General features: G+C 45.0%; 2 protein-coding genes across 3 annotated transcripts in view; both read left to right on the top strand.

Moving 5' to 3' along the window:
- The first annotated feature begins 326 nt into the window (after window positions 1-326).
- On the top strand, window positions 327-11,962 carry rfwd3 (ring finger and WD repeat domain 3). The gene is made up of 13 exons (XM_053427592.1): window positions 327-532; window positions 1,677-1,957; window positions 2,362-2,636; window positions 2,820-2,875; window positions 3,276-3,473; window positions 3,702-3,793; window positions 5,986-6,100; window positions 6,764-6,998; window positions 7,532-7,682; window positions 7,801-7,977; window positions 8,801-9,015; window positions 9,410-9,624; window positions 9,880-11,962. Exons 2-13 carry the CDS (start codon window positions 1,677-1,679, stop codon window positions 10,021-10,023), a joined length of 2,154 nt encoding a protein of 717 aa, XP_053283567.1. The 5' UTR covers window positions 327-532; the 3' UTR covers window positions 10,024-11,962.
- Window positions 11,963-17,713: 5,751 nt separating this feature from the next.
- Window positions 17,714-18,134, top strand: part of glg1a (golgi glycoprotein 1a) — a 36,269-nt gene continuing 35,848 nt past the window's right edge. Inside the window, exon 1 of one of the 2 annotated variants that reach the window (XM_053426323.1) lies at window positions 17,714-18,101. In XM_053426323.1, coding sequence (XP_053282298.1) covers window positions 17,769-18,101 — 333 coding nt within the window. In that variant the 5' untranslated portion in view covers window positions 17,714-17,768. The remainder of the gene's footprint in view (window positions 18,102-18,134) is intronic. The other variant, XM_053426324.1, reaches the window with a different exon arrangement.

Raw genomic sequence — 18,134 nt, 5'->3', positions numbered from 1 at the left:
CTACATTCATAAAAGTTGAATGAAGGGTAAGCATATATTATATGTAATTATTCTCAGCTAATCTTATGAAGTTACCACATAGTACACACCCCTCAGGATCATGGTGAGGAGAAACATTGTCTGATTGATGACTAGTTTAATCAGAACCAGGTCAGGTACTGGATGACCGTTGCTTTGATGTAATACAGGTCAACATTTACACCTTAATGACCTACATCCCCAGTGTATGTGGCGAAAATGATGCTATTAGATAATAGAGCAGTACATCAGCTCATCAAACAGTGAGCGTGTCGTCCATCTTCGCTCCAGACGATCTTTGGCGGTGACGCTCCAGAAAGATGGGGCGGGCAGAGTGAGACCTCCGCCGCGAGATTCGAGCCCTGTTCCCGCGGACTTGACTTTATTGTCACCGTTGCGTGGAGTGGATGTCCACAACAAGCCCTCCACAGGCAGAGCAGCTTGATTTGGAGCCATGGTCGTTGCATTACCGAGCAGGAATTGCGGCTCTTAAACCGTCACTTCTTCCAGGCAGGTCGGTGTTTGTATTTGTGCAGCTCCCGCTCCACACGTCCCCTGCACTGCCACTCTGTATAACCACGAGTCTACCGGGCTCCTTTCTAAAGCTGATTTACAGGGTCAGCAGCACCGGGCATATCGACAGTGATCGGGTACATATTGAGCCCAGTGTACAGTAGTAGTCGTGTGCTGGGAGCCTCACACATGCTAAAGCTAATGTAGCTCAACTGCAGGTTGTCTCCAAAAGATAAAAACACAATCGTATTTCAATTATTTCTTTTACTTTTCTGTAACGATGCTAATGTGCTACATACAAAATAAAAGCTGACCTACGTTAGAAATGAATAGAGGGACTTGAGGGACCGCCTGTAAGCTTGTGTTGCTCGGAGGCCTCAGTGACCTCGGACTCGAGTTTTGTGCTTAGCCGGAGAGTGGCACCAACAGGCAGCGGGAGGTATTTACCACCACAGACGAGGTAGGAATGTGAGCTGGTGACACTTTAAACATGTCTGTTAGAGATTCAACCATTATCTTTATAAGAAAGGGCCTATCTGCTGCTCAGTGAGCAGAATTTAACCAGGATGAATTAGAACCGCTCCTGGGTTAAAGTGAGGTTGATGCAGCCAGATGTTCACTTCACATCTACAGGAAGAGGAGGGACCCGCTTGGTACTGAGGAGAAATCCAGGACTGGGTCAAATAACCTACAGGAACGTGTTGTTGCAGTAATGTTGGCACTAAGGGAGAGTTGACTGTCGATTGTCAAACCCAGTACACAAACATTCAATATTCCTGCAAATAAAATAGTCCGTGAGAAAAACTTTCTGCAGCGTTTGCTTTTGACACATGAATAACGCAGCGGGAGATTCTCTGCTCAGACGTGTTCGCAACAACACAGACATTTCTGGGGGAAGTTTGGAGGCTCTCATTCGGGAATTTGCATCTCACATACATTCTTGCTTGAAAATATCCAGAGATTTTCTGGAGTTCCGTGCTGAAAGAAGTTCATACCATCACTGTAGAATGAAGCCGTAATTCATACGTGTGGACCGCTCAGAACGCAGCTGGAAGTTGATCCTCAATCTTGCTTTGTGATGTGCTGTCAGAGCAGACTGATTAACAATATAATATCTGCTGGTTCCGCACTGTGCTACTGTGCAGATGGAGGCAATGGAGGTAGATTCCCCTGTGGGGATACAGGAAGGAGGCAGCAGACCACCACAGGCAGCCGTTGCAGACCAGGCCGAGAATGCCAACGCACCACTTGTCATCTCAGACTCCGGCAGCAGTACCGAGGTGGAGGAGGAAGAACATGATAGCAATGAGGGACAAGAGGCAGCTCGGCCACTTCCAAGGCTTCCCGCGACCTGGGCGTTTAGTCAGAGGGCGGTGAGCAGGACTGCATCAGCAGCTCGGGGGGCACCCATGCGGAGAAGAGTCAGGTACCCAGAATTCATCTGTGTTCTACGTTGGAAATATATGCTGTTTTGAAACTTGTATATTATATTAAAGTGACTATAATCTCAATAACATAGTAGGAAATGAGCAATGCTGCTTCTAGTGATGAAGTTTCAGCTCAATGCTTTCTGTTCTAGTTCAATCTCACTGCTATTACTGTGGCCCTTTTGGCCAAAGCAGACGTTTTCAGAGAAAAGTCTGTAAACAGTGTGACAGAGTGGGTTATTTAGCCCAAGAGGTTGTGGAGACCAACCAGACCTAAAAGAGAGGAAAAACTGTCCTTTGTAGCATCTAACTCAAGTTTCAGACTCCTCACTCTCTTTAATTTGTCTCCTGTCTGTATAGTATTGTCTCAAACTTGTGTGTTTGTTTGTCTGTGGTGCTGCAGGCAGGGCCTCAGAGTGCACTACCCCAGCCAGACGGCGGCACCCTCAAGAGGCTTCCCTGACTTTCTGCTCCGAGCGCCGGCTGCCAGCGTGGCTGAGTTAGAGTCTGGCAGCACCACAGAGGTCAGCGAGTCGGATGAAGAGGATGGAGCAGTGGAAGCGGGGGGTGAAGAGGGTGCCTCTGCTGTTGTGTTACCTGTTGACCCAGCCCCACCAACCATTTCTCACCTCACCACCTCCATACATCACACGCAGCCCCAGGATGTCAGCTCAGCCAGTGAGTTTCACGCCCTGGCGTCTGAGCTATATGACCGTATCTAGTTTTCCCACACTAGTGCAGATTCTGTTATCTTAGTGAATATGTAATGGTCTAGCAAGGATTTTATAATGAAGCTCAAACTAGGGTTACATTTATTTTATGTGTTACTCTCGATCCAATGTGTACCTGCTCTGTGTTCAGACCCCAGTTCAGCTGCAGAAAATGAGAGGACAGGAAATCAACATCAGGGCGTTAAGGTAACATTCAATCCTTCACTCACCCTTTTTCTTTCACTAGATTGCTGAGTAGAAGCGCTTAAATGGCTCTCATTTAGATTCAGTACTTCTGCTCTGGGTCTTTTATCATCCATGCTACTCTAACTGTCATCACAAAAGATTCTTTACTGTCGCATACAATTCATCCTGTGTGTACAGAATGTTCATACTCAGCATTTTCTTTATTCTTTATTCTTCATTCCTTTTAATGCTTTATTTAAACTTTAAACTTTTAAATTCCTTATTTTATTTCTATCGTCCTTTTTTATATTTCTTCATTCTCTTGTCTACCCCTTTCTGACCTGCCTGCTGTTGTTACATGTGAATTTCCACGATGTTTGAATAAATAATGTTCTTTCTATCTATCTATCATAATCTGTAGTTGGCCTCGAAAACCTTGGCTTCCGTTCTGTCATCTCTGAGTGAGGAGACTGAAGGCGACAACTGCACCATCTGCTTCGAGGCGTGGACGACGGCGGGCGAACACAGGCTGTCCGCTCTGCGCTGCGGACATCTCTTCGGCTACACCTGCATCCAGCGCTGGCTGAAAGCTCAGGGTTCAGCCGCTAAATGTCCACAGGTCAGTGAGCTCACGGTATTTTAACAGGCAGTCACATCGGCCTTGTAAATATATACAGTTTCAACAAAACTCAATTTAATTTTTAAAGCCAATTTAAGTTTAATGAATAGTTGAAGCTAAAACGGTGACCTTAGTGAATGAAGGGTTATTTATGCTGCCATGTTTTTATATTGTCTGTATGAGTTTGTGTTTATTGACCCACTGGTTGTTCCTGTTATTTGTCTTTAGTGTAACAAGAAAGCAAAGCGTTCAGACATCGTGCTACTGTACGCTCCAAAGCTAAGAGCGCTGGACAACTCTGAGGAGGAGAGCTTAAAAAAGTGAGTCATTCTTTCTCTGCCACAACTCCAAGTTTACAAAGGTCCAACTAGTGTGAAGAAATAAGTGTAATAAAGGTTTCACTGGTAAAAGAACAGTCAGAGTACAGCTTACATGCCCTTTTCATTTTTTTGGAGACCAACTCTGTTCTAAACATGTTCTAAAACGTGTTTTGTATCTAGGGTTGTATGTGTTTGCTAAAGGCTTCAAAGGCTGCTGGTAAAACCTACTTCTCCAAACAAGACAATTTTGTTGTGCTGTGATCCTGTCGCACGTATATATACAGAAACAAATGGCATAACACCACGCTACTGTTTATGTCGATGTTTCCGTTGCATCTGCAACAGTTGGTATTTTACCACTTTCATGATTTTTTTTTTTAACAACCTGTCACTGCGCCTATCTGGTACAAATGTCCCAGTGTGGCTGGAGGGATTATGTTTTAGGGTTGTCCATCTGTCCATCTGCCTTTCCATCTGTCTGTACCATTCTTGCGATCCCAATATCCCAAGAATGCCTTGAGGCTATAACTTCAAATTTGCTAAAAACGTATAGTTGGACCCATAGATGAACTGATTCGATTGTGGAGGTCAAAGGTCAAGGTTAGACCTCTCTAAGCATGTTTTTAGCCTCTTGGACATGATATCTCAAGTCTGCCTTAGTAAATTTCTTCACATTTTGAACAGTTGTCATTTGGACTCAAAGATGAACTGATAAGATTGATGAGTCTGGGTCAGGCAACTGATGAGTCTGAGTCAGGTAATTAAGAAATATATAATACAATTTAATACATTTTGTCATGCATTCAATAATCCATTTTAATAAAAAAAATCTGTAAGTTACACCTTCTTACCCAGTATGGAGAAACTACTCAACTGATCCATGACATTTTGTGCATGAGTGGGTTACGGCACAAGGAAGACGCCATTACATTTTGGGACAGATCCGGATCATGGGGCGGATCAAGAAATCTCTTAAACATTGTAAGATAAGGCGTTTTCAATGTCTTCATGATCTGTGAGAATAATTCATAGATCTTGAATAAAAAAAATCTGGCATGTATAGGAGAATGATTTTTATGTGTGTGTAGAAATTGGTTCAGATCCAAATAACAATCTGGTTCTAGTGAATTTAAACGTGGTTTCATAAAGCGACTATTGGGCCTTGGCTGAGGTATGCAATCTACTCAGTGGCATTTTGAGTTTATAATATTGTCTAAATGCAGCTTTTTCACTCCCCAAATATTTAACATTACACGAAATTTAGGACCAATGACTCAGTATAAATAGATATAGGATTTAAATATTTGGCCAAAATGAAAATTGACCAGATATCAGGTCCCAACATTGTTGTTTAAATGTGCATTGACAACCATTCCATTGATTATTATGCAAACGTAGGTTGCATATATAAATGGTAAGGAAATTAATTATGAATTTATACGCAGTATAAATTGGGTTGTTCTATGGCTTAGGTCATCGGTTCCCAAACTGGGGTACATGTACCCCCAGGGGTACGCGAAGTGGTTCAGGGGGTACGCGGGGAGAACATTTTATTTGCTTACATTTTATTCCCTTACATTTTCAAACTGAGCTATAAATAATCATGCAATATTATGTTTGAGAGGTCGAGAACCGTCAAATAGCCGTCAAATAGAGCTAGCTCTCAGAGGCTAGCTGCTGCTCCCTCAGCTGGGCTTAATAGAGCAGCAGCGCATATTTTCAAGTGTAACCATTGAACGGATCCCGTTTAACTGCCACAAGAGTTGTTCATCTTGTAATAAAGATCTCAATGAGGAAACAGGCTGTGTTTTTTCTATTTTCCCTGCATTTTAATATAGCCTATAAAGAGTGGATTTTTATATAAAATATTAACGATTAATCAAATATCGAATTGTTAATTCTCCCGACGATCGATTAAGACAATTTAATCGAATGGCCATCCCTAGTCAAAACATTGGCACAGCGGTTAGCTCCCTCGTCAGAATTTCGGGGGGGGGGGGGGGGGGGGGTACGTAGCTGGAGATTGAATGTCTGAAGGGGTACGGGACTGTAAAAAGTTTGGGAACCACTGGCTTAGGTGATACATGCATGGCATTTCAACCTGTGTCACAGGACAGGTTGTGATATAAACTTGTGGGCTGAAATCAATACAACATTTTTTTTTTTTTTACTCTTCGTGTGATTGTGTGTAGGTCTCTGGAGCAGGAGCAGTCCCTCAGAAGGAAGGCTGAACTGGAGTCAGCTCAGTACAAACTCAAACTACAGGTCGTCACCAGCAAGTATGGACAAGTAGAACAAGAGCTGCAGGTACCAATGACCACGATCCCTTTTCTGATTCCTTGATACTTTGATCATATTTAAATCATTTGTATCAGTATTTATGTTTACATATTAACATGTAGGTATTCCAAAAACTAATAGTTTATAATCAAGACTATTAGTGGTGTGGTCATGAGTGGTCAGCTGGAGCAGGCCAGCGATTGGGGAATAATGATGGATGTAAGTCAGCTGCTTATAGTTCCACCACACATTGTCACTACCACTCTGAGATCAGACCTGGCACTCTGGTCCAACACCCTGCACGTCGTCCACTTCGTAGAATTACAGAAGATGAAAACACCTGATGACACTAAGGTACACAACTGATATGTCCCTAACATCCACTGGTGGGCACTAGCATCAGCTAACTGGTGGTTGACATATTGATTAGTGCGGTAGAACATACAAGGGATATTCTCCATCTTCCCTATATCATTCTATGTGCCAAACTGGGACAGCTTTGGACTCTGTTTCAGTTCTGACAGCAGGTTTTCAGTTTAAAAAGGCATTTAGGGAATGATATACTGCGCCGGACACATGGATTTCATAGTACTCTGCTTGTACTCAGCTGGTGGTTGTCATCTTAATAAGAAATGAATCTCCTGACGTCCTCCTGGTTAAACTGTTCCTCTTCTCTTCTTGTCTGTGTAGGAGCTGAGGTCTCTAATGGCTCAGGCGGGTAGAAGCTCGGTTCCCTCTTCTTCCTCGGGGTCAGCCGTATTCCTCGGCCTATCTCAGAGGCAAGAGGGCTCCAGGAAGGCCCAATACAGCTTCTCCAAGGCAATTTTAGTGTCTCAGGCTGGAGGCTGTAGGGTCTTGTCATACTGTGAACCTCTGAGTTGCCTGCTTGCCTCACAGCCTTCCCCACAAGCCACATTGGTGCCTGGTGAGTCTTTTACTATTGGACCAGTAGAAGCAGCAGGGCCCTGAAAATATCTGCCCATCTCTGTTTTCTACACCTTACTCCAGGTTAACATTTCATTACAACTACTGGCCAGATTAGACATTTATTGCGATTCATGGGATTACCTTTACCACATTTACCGTTGATGTCTTATAAATTTCCTGTAGCACCATCCTCCCAAATACAAATTTATTGGAGCTTTTGAATGCAGGAACTTTATTTAGGACTCTGGGACTATGCCTGCACTCGGTCATGAAACTCCTCTGTCAAGTCCGAAACTGTCCCTTCTCCAGATGTAGTACTGTCAGAAGGTTTCATGTAGATGGATATTGTTTAGTTGTGTTTTAAAATGATAATTTATTACTGTGGACGTAGCCTCTCTGAGCACATTCTTCCTCTTTGGAGAAGGGACATTTTCAGATTAGGAAAACTTTTAGGAAAATAAATAAAACTTCTTCTGCAGAAGGTTTCCCTCCTCTTCTCTAAGTCATGACTGTTCTGTTTCCTCCGCTCAGGTTGTGGGGTAAAGAAGGTGAGTGTGGTGAATATGAAGGCGAGTCAGTACGTCCCCATCCACAGTAAACAGATCAGAGGTTTGTCCTTCAATAGGCAGAATGACAGTCTGCTGCTGTCTGCTGCCCTGGACAACACCATCAAACTGACCAGGTACACAGACACACAAGTTCATATATCACACCTCTCTGTGATCAGCCACACAGACATGATGAGAATAAGTGATGTTAACATGTGATAAGTGGACTGACTGACCTTGTGATTGTTTCAGTCTGTTGACCAACACAGTGGTTCAGACCTATAATGCAGGCAAACCAGTGTGGAGCTGCTGCTGGTGTTTGGATAACAGTAACTACATCTATGCTGGTCTGAGCAACGGCTCGGTGCTCGTCTACGACACCAGAGACACCACCACACACGTCCAGGAGCTACAGCCGCTTCGCTCCAGGTAAGCAGCACACACCAGGGTTTTCTCTAGGATTTGTTTTTAACAGCGAGTGCAGGCCAACCCAACTTGCGTTTTGAGATCTGACCACCCCAAATAATTAGTGATTAAGTTATTTTGATGCCCTCCACATTGACGCATTAAGGATTTTGTGCACCTAAGTCATGAAAAATCTCTGATTATAGACTTTACTGTGTCAGGGTGGCTCCACAGGCCCACCTCCCTTGGCAGCTCCACTGCATTGAGGAGCAATACTCTTCACCTGTCAACTCTGCTCCTCTGCTCTTTTCTCACAGATCTTTTTAATGACCTTGTGCATTTATATTTATGTTCCTGGATAAACCTGGTCGTCACTTCTTAAGAAACAGTGAAGTTTAAAAAAACTGTTGTGCTGGAAGAAATTCTCTCACGTGTGCAGCCTGTGTGTGTATTTGTGTTTAGCTCAGTCGCTCTCCACACACAAACTAACAATCACATTTATTTAGTTATTAATCGATGGTGTTGGATCATGAATCCAGATAGTTCCAGTCACTTTAACCCCCGTTGTTTGTAGCAGTTGAACTGCGTGTGAACAAAACACTTATTTTCAACCTATTAAAAATACATGCCTCATCAATTTTGACGTGAATAAAACAAACATGAAGTAAACACCATGTACTGTTCATGTCCTATTAACTTGATCAGTGAGCGTATGCGAGTGGCCAGGGAGGATTTAGGTCTGTAGTGGCAGCGGGCTACCACTACAGAACGGATGAAGCTGTCACCCTGCACCCTCTACATTTACAAGCTCAAATGTATTCTTCTCACTTTTTTTACTTTTTTTCAGGTGTCCAGTGGCATCTCTGTGCTATGTTCCGCGGGCAGCATCCAGCTCGTTCCCCTGCGGTGGGTTGATTGCAGGGTCTATGGAGGGAGGGTGTTTCTGGGAGCAGGTCAGCGAGGTCACATACAGACCCCATGTCCTGCCGCTGGAAACATCTGGCTGCACCGACATCCAGGTGGAAACCGAAAGCCGTCACTGTTTGGTCACGTACAGGCCAGGTGAGTTCCAGAGATCATCTATACCCTGTAAACTCTGACTCTCGCAGAGTACCAGACTAACATGTAGTCCACATTAGGGCTGCATCTGGTTACTACTTACATTATGTCAGCTAATTCTTTTCACTTACAAAATACAAAGAATTGTGTGGTAAAATACCATCACTATCTCTCTGAGCCTGAGATGGTGTCTTCATGCCTTGTTTTGTCAGACAATCAGTCTAGAACTAAATGATATGCTCTCAAGAGTTTTGTAAAAAAAAAAAATCGCTATTTTTGGTTTAAATAAAACATTTGATGGGTGAAGTCTCTAGCTGCAGCTCTTGTTGAGGCTTGGTGATAGAGGAACAGACATGTTGGTTTGAGTTTCCTGTAAGTTTCCTTGTTTCTCCTGCAGGACGTTCCAATCCATCTCTGCGCTGTGTCCTGATGGCTCTGAACCGTACACCTCAGCAGGACTCGAGTCAGCTGCCCAACTGCTCCTGCTGTCCTGTGCAGACGTTCAGCGCCGGCTCGTCCTGTAAACTGCTCACCAAGAACGCCGTCTTCAAGAGTCCAGATGGAGTAGGAACACTGGTCTGTGCTGGTGACGAGGCCTCAAACTCTACCATGGTCAGTCGTCTGTGTGTGTCATTTAGTTTAGACTAATATTTTGGGCTTTAGTTGATTTTATAAAATGGGCTCATTCATTTGTTTTTTAATTATTTTTGTTTGAACTTTTTAGCTGTTGTGTATTTTCATTTTTACATCAAATTGTTCTGTCTTTATATTTATTCATACAATCATAAGTAGACTGAAGCTGATGAATATAATTCTTTATTTCATTTGTCTGTTGCCCAACAACAATCTCGACTTCCTCCTCCTCAGGTGTGGGACGCCAGCAGCGGCTCTCTGCTCCAAAAGCTTCCAGCCGACCTGCCTGTGTTGGACATCAGTCCATTTGTGATGAACGGGGAGCACTTCCTGGCCTCGCTGACAGAAAAGATGCTAAAGCTCTACAGGTGGGAGTGAACCAGGAAACAAGGACCAGACACAGTCCCACGGCACAAGGACAGAATCTGACTGTGCTGGAAATCGAATGCTGCTAAACCTTTGTCTGCTTGTTTACACATAAATCGAAACAAACTGGTTTCTGCAACTATTGACCTTGACCCGAGACAGAACGCCTCTGTCAGGTGTGTATAGACACACTGAGGTTCTGCTGAACTGTGATCCCATACAAAGGAATATGTTTGTTATATTTATACACGCCTGAGGTCGAGTTATTAATATTCTGCGTGTGTGTGTCGATGTGTCTCTGGCCTGAGGTACTGCAGTCTCCCAGTTTCAACACTGGAGCTGATAAAGGGGAAGATGGTGATTTTCTCTTGGTGTCTCTCAGGTGTGTTTCTGTGTTTTGGTTTGACAACTTCTGCTCTGCTTAATCTTAAGAATTGTGTAACCCATCACAGTCAACATCAAGTCTATGGTTGCAACTTCTGCTTCTACTTTTAAGATAATTTGCTTACTATTTCTGTGAACTGGTTACGGGAATCGGCAGAAATTTAGCATTGTTTCCTCTTTCACTTAGTAAATTGTTGTTTGTTGATTTGAAAAGTCTACACAGCATTACCTCAGAACTGGAGCCTGACTAATATGTTGGCAGGACATATCGGCTGATTTCTAACCACCATCCTTAATTTGTCGTGGACAAGAAATGACAGTGCCAGTGTTTGTCCACCAGAGAGCGCTGAAGTTAGTGTCTAGACTGTTCCATTCGCCACATACATTTGGACGTCTCTTTTATTATCAACTTAAGTATACATTTTCCGGGCAATACCTTACTGGTTGGCCCATATTTGCAGCTGTATTGTCATTGAGATGGGTTACACAAATAGAAGTCTGGAAACGTGTCAGGACAGAACAGTAGCATAGCTCGCAAAAGTTAGTTTAGTTTAGCCTTATATAGGCTAAATTGTGCTAAACCATGGGTGTGGTCCTCTAATGGAGATATTATAGGACCATTACTTCTAGTTTGCTGCTAAAGTGTGTCTTGCACATTACTATGGATAATTTACTTGGACTCTGTTGTCCCCTTTGAGATTTATTTCTCTCATTTCAGATGGCCAGTGGTGTCAGTTTGTTTTTGGTGTAAGCTTGAAAGCTGCTGCAGATTGAAAGGTATAAGCCACGAGTAAAAAGTTTCTGTCAAACTGTTAAATGCGTTGAGGTTTGAGCGCAGGGTGCAGATCAGGAACTTGTGTCCTTGTTTTCAACACCTCTATGTTTGCCCGTTATCACAGTCAGCTCATCACTGCAGTGCCTTCTGTAGCTTCTCAACTGAACGTTCAGATGTCTGAGGATCCTTGAGTCCACCACAAACATGAAGTAAGATAGTGATCTGGCTGCAGCTATGTCACCACTCGCTCTGAGCACATTTCATCTAACCATGGTCTAAAACCTCACTGTTGTTAAATGTGAATTGTTTGTTGTCACAGGGATAAGAGTTCAGCAGTGACTGTCGAATGAAATACCTCCATTTCAACATTGTCGTCAGTCATTTGGTGCTCAGGTTCGGCTGTGCTTTGTTAGAGTGAGTGGTAAAATCAGTTTAAACAACTTTGAGAAACTTGGATTTCAAAAACGAGCCCAGCAGCATCAAAGTGAAGCAGCATTGAGAACAGCCCCAGATTTTCAACTGTTAATGAAAACTGAGGTAATTTTGTCCCATGTCTTCTTTTAAAGCACATTAAATTTGATTTGAATCATCACAAGCAGCAAACTGCTCCATCATCACACCTTCATCCCGTCTTCTTGTCACACTCCTTACTGAACCACAACTATGAACACTGCCAAAGGACCCATTTTTACTCTTGTTGGTTTTGCATTTCTTAAGAATGTTGTATATATGTATATTTTCTACTGTTTGAGTTCAACTTCAAAGTTAATAAAGATGACATGTTATTTTTAATCACAGCTGTCTATTAATCTGAAGAATACCTTCACACTTCCACCATTGATCTGGCTCTATTACACAGAGATCTGATTGTGCTGGGCCACACTGGATGCCTGAGCGATACATGTCCAGTATGTTTCATTTCAGCCCCCATATCATCAGGTTAGATCAGACGCACTGCGTGATGGACATACATCTCCTGTTTTTATAGCGGGCTAGACAGTGCAAATTAGATGTCACCACATTTTCAATGTCGAATATCAGAATGTATTTATTGCCAAGTAGGTTTACACCTACAATGAATTTGCTCTGGTTATTGGTGCATACAATGAACATAGAACATACAAACACAATAACTACAACACGCATAAGAAAAGCAATAAAAAGAAAAAATATATATTTACTCTATTTACTTATTTACTCCCTTTTTCTCATATTTATACAAAGTAACATTTATTTAGACAAACATATCTAAAAAAAATATTTATAATAGATAAAAGATATAAAAAGTGAAGTAAAGAGTGAAATGCATGATGCAAGACAGTGAACAGTGTCAGATTGCAATATGCAATGTAATGCAGTATAATATAATATAATAGGTGTTAATTTAACACATTCTTGAGGTGTGGGGGCGGAATAAAAGTCCGAGTCAGGTGGGGGTCCCGGGCCTTGTTGATAAGGTCAACTGCAGCTGGGAAGACGTTGGTCTTGTGGCGGGCGGTTTTGGTCCTGATGGCCCAGCCTCCTAGCCTGGATGCCAGACAAACTTAGCCCCGCCCACAACAGATTTGGTCGGGCAGTTCGGTCTGGGGTCGCTCCATTGGGAAAAAATTATGGCCGGACCGGGCCAATCAGATTGTCAGGGCGGGCTTTATACGATGATTGACAGATGATCAACGGTGACGTAATCAACCACGTCACCAAAGTGCCCTCGGGTTGAATTCGTTTTCAACAAACATGCCTGCCGCTGGCGAGCTGAGATGTGTAGATGCTGCCATTGAGTCTGTTTTAGAAGACATTGACGGCGCATTCATTTTGAAAGAGGAACACAGAACGTGGAGGCGACGCCAAAGCACCGCGCTAATCCCTATCACCCCGGCGCTTGGCTGTTCACAACGGACACTGAAGCGACGCTGAACCGCCGGGCAGCGCTAATAATATCACCCGTTGATCCAGTAGATCGCGGCACGGCTTTGTGCCAGTCACACCGGAGGCTGAAGCACCGCGCTGCGCCAAGGCTGCCTCGCGGTGCTTCAGCCTCCGGTGTGACCGGCACAAAGTTTTAACATGGGAGTGGATGGGAGCCAGCTGTTATTTAAGGCTTGGCGCTGCGCTGAAGCGTCCAGTGTGAACCCAGTAAATAACTCACAATGCGTTGCTTAGCATACGTCACATACTACGTTGCTCTGATTGGTTGTAGGTCTATCCAATTGAGCGAAGAGGAATTTTACTTCCTGGTCAGTTGAAACACGCCCCATAATTTTTTCCCAATGGAGCGACTCCAGACCGAACTGCCCGACCAAAATGTTGTGGGCGGGGCTAAGTTCGTCTGGCATCCAGGCTACCAGCCTCCTGCCCGAGGGAAGAACCTCAAAGAGTTTGTGACCCAGGTGGGAAGGATCAGCCACAATCTTACCTGCACGCCTCAGGGTCCTAGAGACAAACAGGTCCTGTAGAGATGTCAGATTGCAGCCAATCACCTTCTCAGCAGAACGGATGATTCTCCTTTTGTCGTTTGCAGTGGCAGCAGCAAACCAGATGGTGATGGAGGAGGTGAGGATGGACTCGATGATGCAGATGTAGAAGTGCACCATCATTGTCTTTGGCAGGTTGAATTTATTCATCTGCCGCAGGAAGTACATCCTCTGTTGACCTCTTTTGGAGATGGAGCTGTTGTTCAGCTCCCATTTGAGGTCCTGGGAGATGATGGTGCACAGGAAGCGGAACGACTTCGCAGTGACGACTGGGGCGTCTCTCAGGGTGATGGGGGTGGGTGGGGCTGGGTTCCTTCTGAAGTCCACAACCATCTCCACTGTTTTCAGAGCATTGAGCTCCAGGTTGTTCTGATCACACTAGGTCAGCAGATGGTCAATCTCCCACCTGTAGGCGGACTCATCCCACAAGAGATGAGCCCAATGAGGGTTGTGTCATCCGCGAACTTAAGGAGTTTGACGGACTGGTGACTGGAGGTGCCGCTGTTGGTATATAGGGAGAAGAGAAGAGGTGAAAGAACACAGCCTTGAGGGGAACCGGTGCTAATGGATCTGAATTCAGAGACATACTTACCCAGTCTCACGCGTTGCCTCCTGTCAGACAGGAAGTCTGTGATCCACCTGCAGATGGAGTCGGGCACACTCAGCTGGGAGAAATATTAAAATACTAGAACACTTCCTGTTCCAAAATAAGTGCACTCTAGGGTTTCCATTGACTGAATCCATTCATCTCAGAATCAGAACCATTTATTAAATGATCAGACAACCAAGTTGGTGGAATTTTTATTCAGTACAGCATGTTAAACCTAATATTAACTAAAAAAGAAAATTGGTAAATTGGCGCCCCCTGCAACTGCAGCGACCCTGCTTGATGCTGTGTGAGAAAGGGAAAGGGGAGGGGGCGCGGGGGACAGTTCACCTCTGGGCCTCCCAAATGGAACGGACAAGGGGGGGGGGGGGTCCACTGTATAGAGCAGTGATTATCAAACAGTGTGGCCCGCCCAATGTTTTAACGTCCGCATCTCTTTAACGGCGGAGCAGTAAACAAATCGCTCTTTCGCCGTAGACAGGGGTCTGCAACCCGCGGCTCTGAAGAGCCGCCCCTCTGCAGTGGCTTCCTGAACAGTGTTGTGTGTGTCTCGGACAGACACACACACACAGGCGCCGGGGCTCCGCCCCCCCGCTCCGCTCATTCTCTCAGAGACACACACTTATTCATTATTCGTGTGCAAGTCGCTCCCAGCCACACATACAAACACACTCACAAGACCACAACGTTGCAATTACAACTTTATTAACATCACACAGGATGCGTGCAGCGCACATCATCCTGCAGCACACATCATCACGCACATCATCCTGCTGCGCACATCGTCCTGCTGCGCACTTCGTCCTGCAGCGCACTTTGTCCTGCGGTGCACATCATGCGGTGCACATCATCCTGCGGCGCACATCGTCCTGCTGCGCACTTCGTCCTGCAGCGCACTTTGTCCTGCGGTGCACATCATGCGGTGCACATCATCCTGCGGCGCACATCATCTTGCGGCGCATATCATCATCACCGCACATCATCAACGCACATCATCCTGCTGGCGCATATCATCATCACCGCACATCATCGTGCCCCGCACATCTTCCTGCAGCGCACATCATCGTGCAGCGCGCATCATCCTGCAGCGTGCATCATCCTGGGGCGCACATCGGCGCACATCGTCCTGCGGCGCACATAGTCCTGTGGCGCATTTCATCCTTTGGCGCACATCATCGTCTAGCGCACATCATCCTTCGGCGCACATATTCTTGCGGGCACATCATCACCGCACATCATGGTGCAGCGCACATCATCGTGCGATGCACATCATCGTGTGACTCACATCATCCTGCTGCGCACATCATCCTGCGGCGCACATCATCACCACACATCATCGGCGCTAATCATTCTGCCGGGCACATCATCCTGCAGCGCACATCATCCTGCAGCGCACATCATCACCGCACATCATCTTGCGGTGCACATCATCCTGCGGAGCATATCATCATCACCGCACATCATTGTGCGGCGCACATCATCCTGCGGTGCACATCATCCTGCGCTGCACATCATCATGCGGCATATCATCATCACTGCACATCATCGTGCCACGCACATCATCCTGCGAGGCACATCATCGGGTGCACATCATCCTGCGGCGCATATCATCATCACCGCACATCATTGTGCATCGTCCTGCGGTCGTCCGGCGCACATCTTCTGTGGCGCACTTCATCCTGCGGCGCACATCGTCCTGCGGCGCACATCATCCTGCGGCACACATCATCCTGCGACTCATATCATCATCACCGCACATCATCGTGCGGTGCACATCTTCTGTGGCGCACTTCATCCTGCGGCGCACATCGTCCTGCGGCGCACATCATCCTGCAGCGCACATCATCCTGCGACTCATATCATCATCACCGCACATCATCGTGCGTTGCACATCAAAGGAGGAGGGTTGGACCTAGAGCTAGAAGTTCCACCCCACATAACAGCCTTTTGATTAAATTGGATATTCTAATATTTAACAATACAGGACAAAATCGATTTATGTATGTGGGTCTAGATACAGCATTAAAGTCATGAAGTTATTTTGAGAAGTGATGGCCTATTTCAATGGCAAGATAAAAAAAAAAAAGAATCAACAGAACAATACGGAAGCGTATTGAATGCACTTTTATTTTTTACTTTTGGGGGCATTTGTAACCTGTGTTGTGCAGAATTGTGTGCATTTTTGTTTTTTTCAGGGGGGGGGGGGGGCAGCTGCTCGGGGGGGGGGGGGGCACAATTCCATGTAGAACCGCCACTGCCCCAACCCTCTGTATTTGCTCTCGTGAAGACTTCTCTTTATGGTAGACTTGGATTAAGATACTCCTACTTCCTGGAGAGTCTTCTTCACCTCACTAGATGTTGTTAAGGGGTTATTTTTTACCATGGAAAGGATCCTGTGTTCATCAACCGCTGTTGTCTTCCGTGGACATCCAGGCCTTTTTGTGTTGCCAAGCACATTGATGATGAAATACAGAGGAAGTTGCCCACACCGGGTCATGAAACAGCTTTTGAGTCAATTGTCCAATTACTTTAGGTCCCTTGAAAGGAGGAGACTGAAGATGTCTCCAACCGCATCCCCATATATCTTCCTCTACTTGTGTCATCCATTTTTACAGCACATCTATTAACTGCTAGAATTGCTGTCACTCTGTGTTACATGTAGGTGTTCGCAGGCTATTAGACAGTTAAGCCTAAAGTATGCCTTGGTAAATCACATTGTGCCCTTTCATCTTGCCACTGGTGTAATTTAAAAAAAGAGTTGAAGTTGATGCCTCTCTGTCTGGCACATCTAAATTAGATATGAAAGTCCCTAAGCGTAGAAACTAGAATATACTGTTGTATGTCCTTTATCTATAATCTGACCTTGGGTACTGCTTAGAGAGAGAAGGAAGTATTTTAGGAACTAGAAAGGCACTCTTCTCCTAATGGTGTACAGATATAATATACACTTTATACATTATATATAGTGGCATTTACAGTAATGTGGGAGGATGGTCAACAATTCTTCAAAAACGGTGACCAGTGATCAGTAGCTGTAAAACAGGCCTCCCAACGAACCCTCCGGACACAAACACTATTATTACGTAAAATTAACTACATCATCAAGAAGATTATAGTTGAAGTTTATATTATAAACCATCAACAACACTGTGTTTATGAACTAAAACAGAAATAATTTTCTTGTTGAAACCAGTTCTAAAATATTTTCTTAACTGCCTCATCTTGATTTTTTCTCATGAATGACCCCAACACTGTTGTTGCTTGTCCCCACATTATCACACATGAAAATGAGCTGTAGCTGTAGCTGTCCAGTTTCAGATTAATTTGCAGAACACGTATTGATGGTGGTTATCTGATTGGATGACGCAGAGCACGAACCAAAAATTCACTCGTGAATTATTCATGAGCTGTCCACGGTCATACCGGAAGGAAAGAAAAAAATCAGAGTGCATCTTTATTCCTAGTTGTCAGAATTCCGACAGCCCCTGAAGGCAGCAGCAGGCTGACTGGCTCTGTAAAGATGGCGGACTGTATACGTGTTCCTCTGCTCCTGCTTCTGATGTGCATCTTGTCGGCCGTGCATCATATTCGAGGAGACAACAGTGTTGTCTCCAGACTTACTGGTAATGCTGATAACCTGCAGAATCCCGCCGGGGGTCCGGGACCGGTTGCGGTCATCCCGGTAGCCGCTGAGAGGAGCCTGGCTGCTGGGGCCTCGCTGCCTCGGAGGCGCTCTGCCGGCTGGAAGTTATCAGAGGAGGCGGTGTGCAGGGAAGACCTGACCCGGCTTTGCCCCAAACATTCTTGGAACAACAACCTGGCAGTGCTGGAGTGTCTCCAGGACAAGAAAGAGGTAAGCTGGTGGGACTGGGACCTGTGGCTGCTG

This window comes from Pleuronectes platessa, chromosome 7, assembly GCF_947347685.1.
Source record: "Pleuronectes platessa chromosome 7, fPlePla1.1, whole genome shotgun sequence".
Taxonomy (NCBI): Eukaryota; Metazoa; Chordata; class Actinopteri; order Pleuronectiformes; family Pleuronectidae; genus Pleuronectes; species Pleuronectes platessa.
Note: the sequence above shows the minus strand (reverse complement) of the source record. Positions and strands in the feature narration are given on the sequence as shown.

What these genes read in the sequence shown, in the direction of transcription:
- rfwd3 (XM_053427592.1), top strand. Translation starts at nt 1,677, where the DNA reads ATGGAGGCAATGGAGGTAGATTCCCCTGTGGGGATACAGGAAGGAGGC. An exon ending in ACAAGCCACATTGGTGCCTG is followed by an intron (nt 6,999 to 7,531) that starts GTGAGTCTTTTA and finishes TCCTCCGCTCAG; the next exon opens with GTTGTGGGGTAAAGAAGGTG. An exon ending in AGGCCTCAAACTCTACCATG is followed by an intron (nt 9,625 to 9,879) that starts GTCAGTCGTCTG and finishes CCTCCTCCTCAG; the next exon opens with GTGTGGGACGCCAGCAGCGG.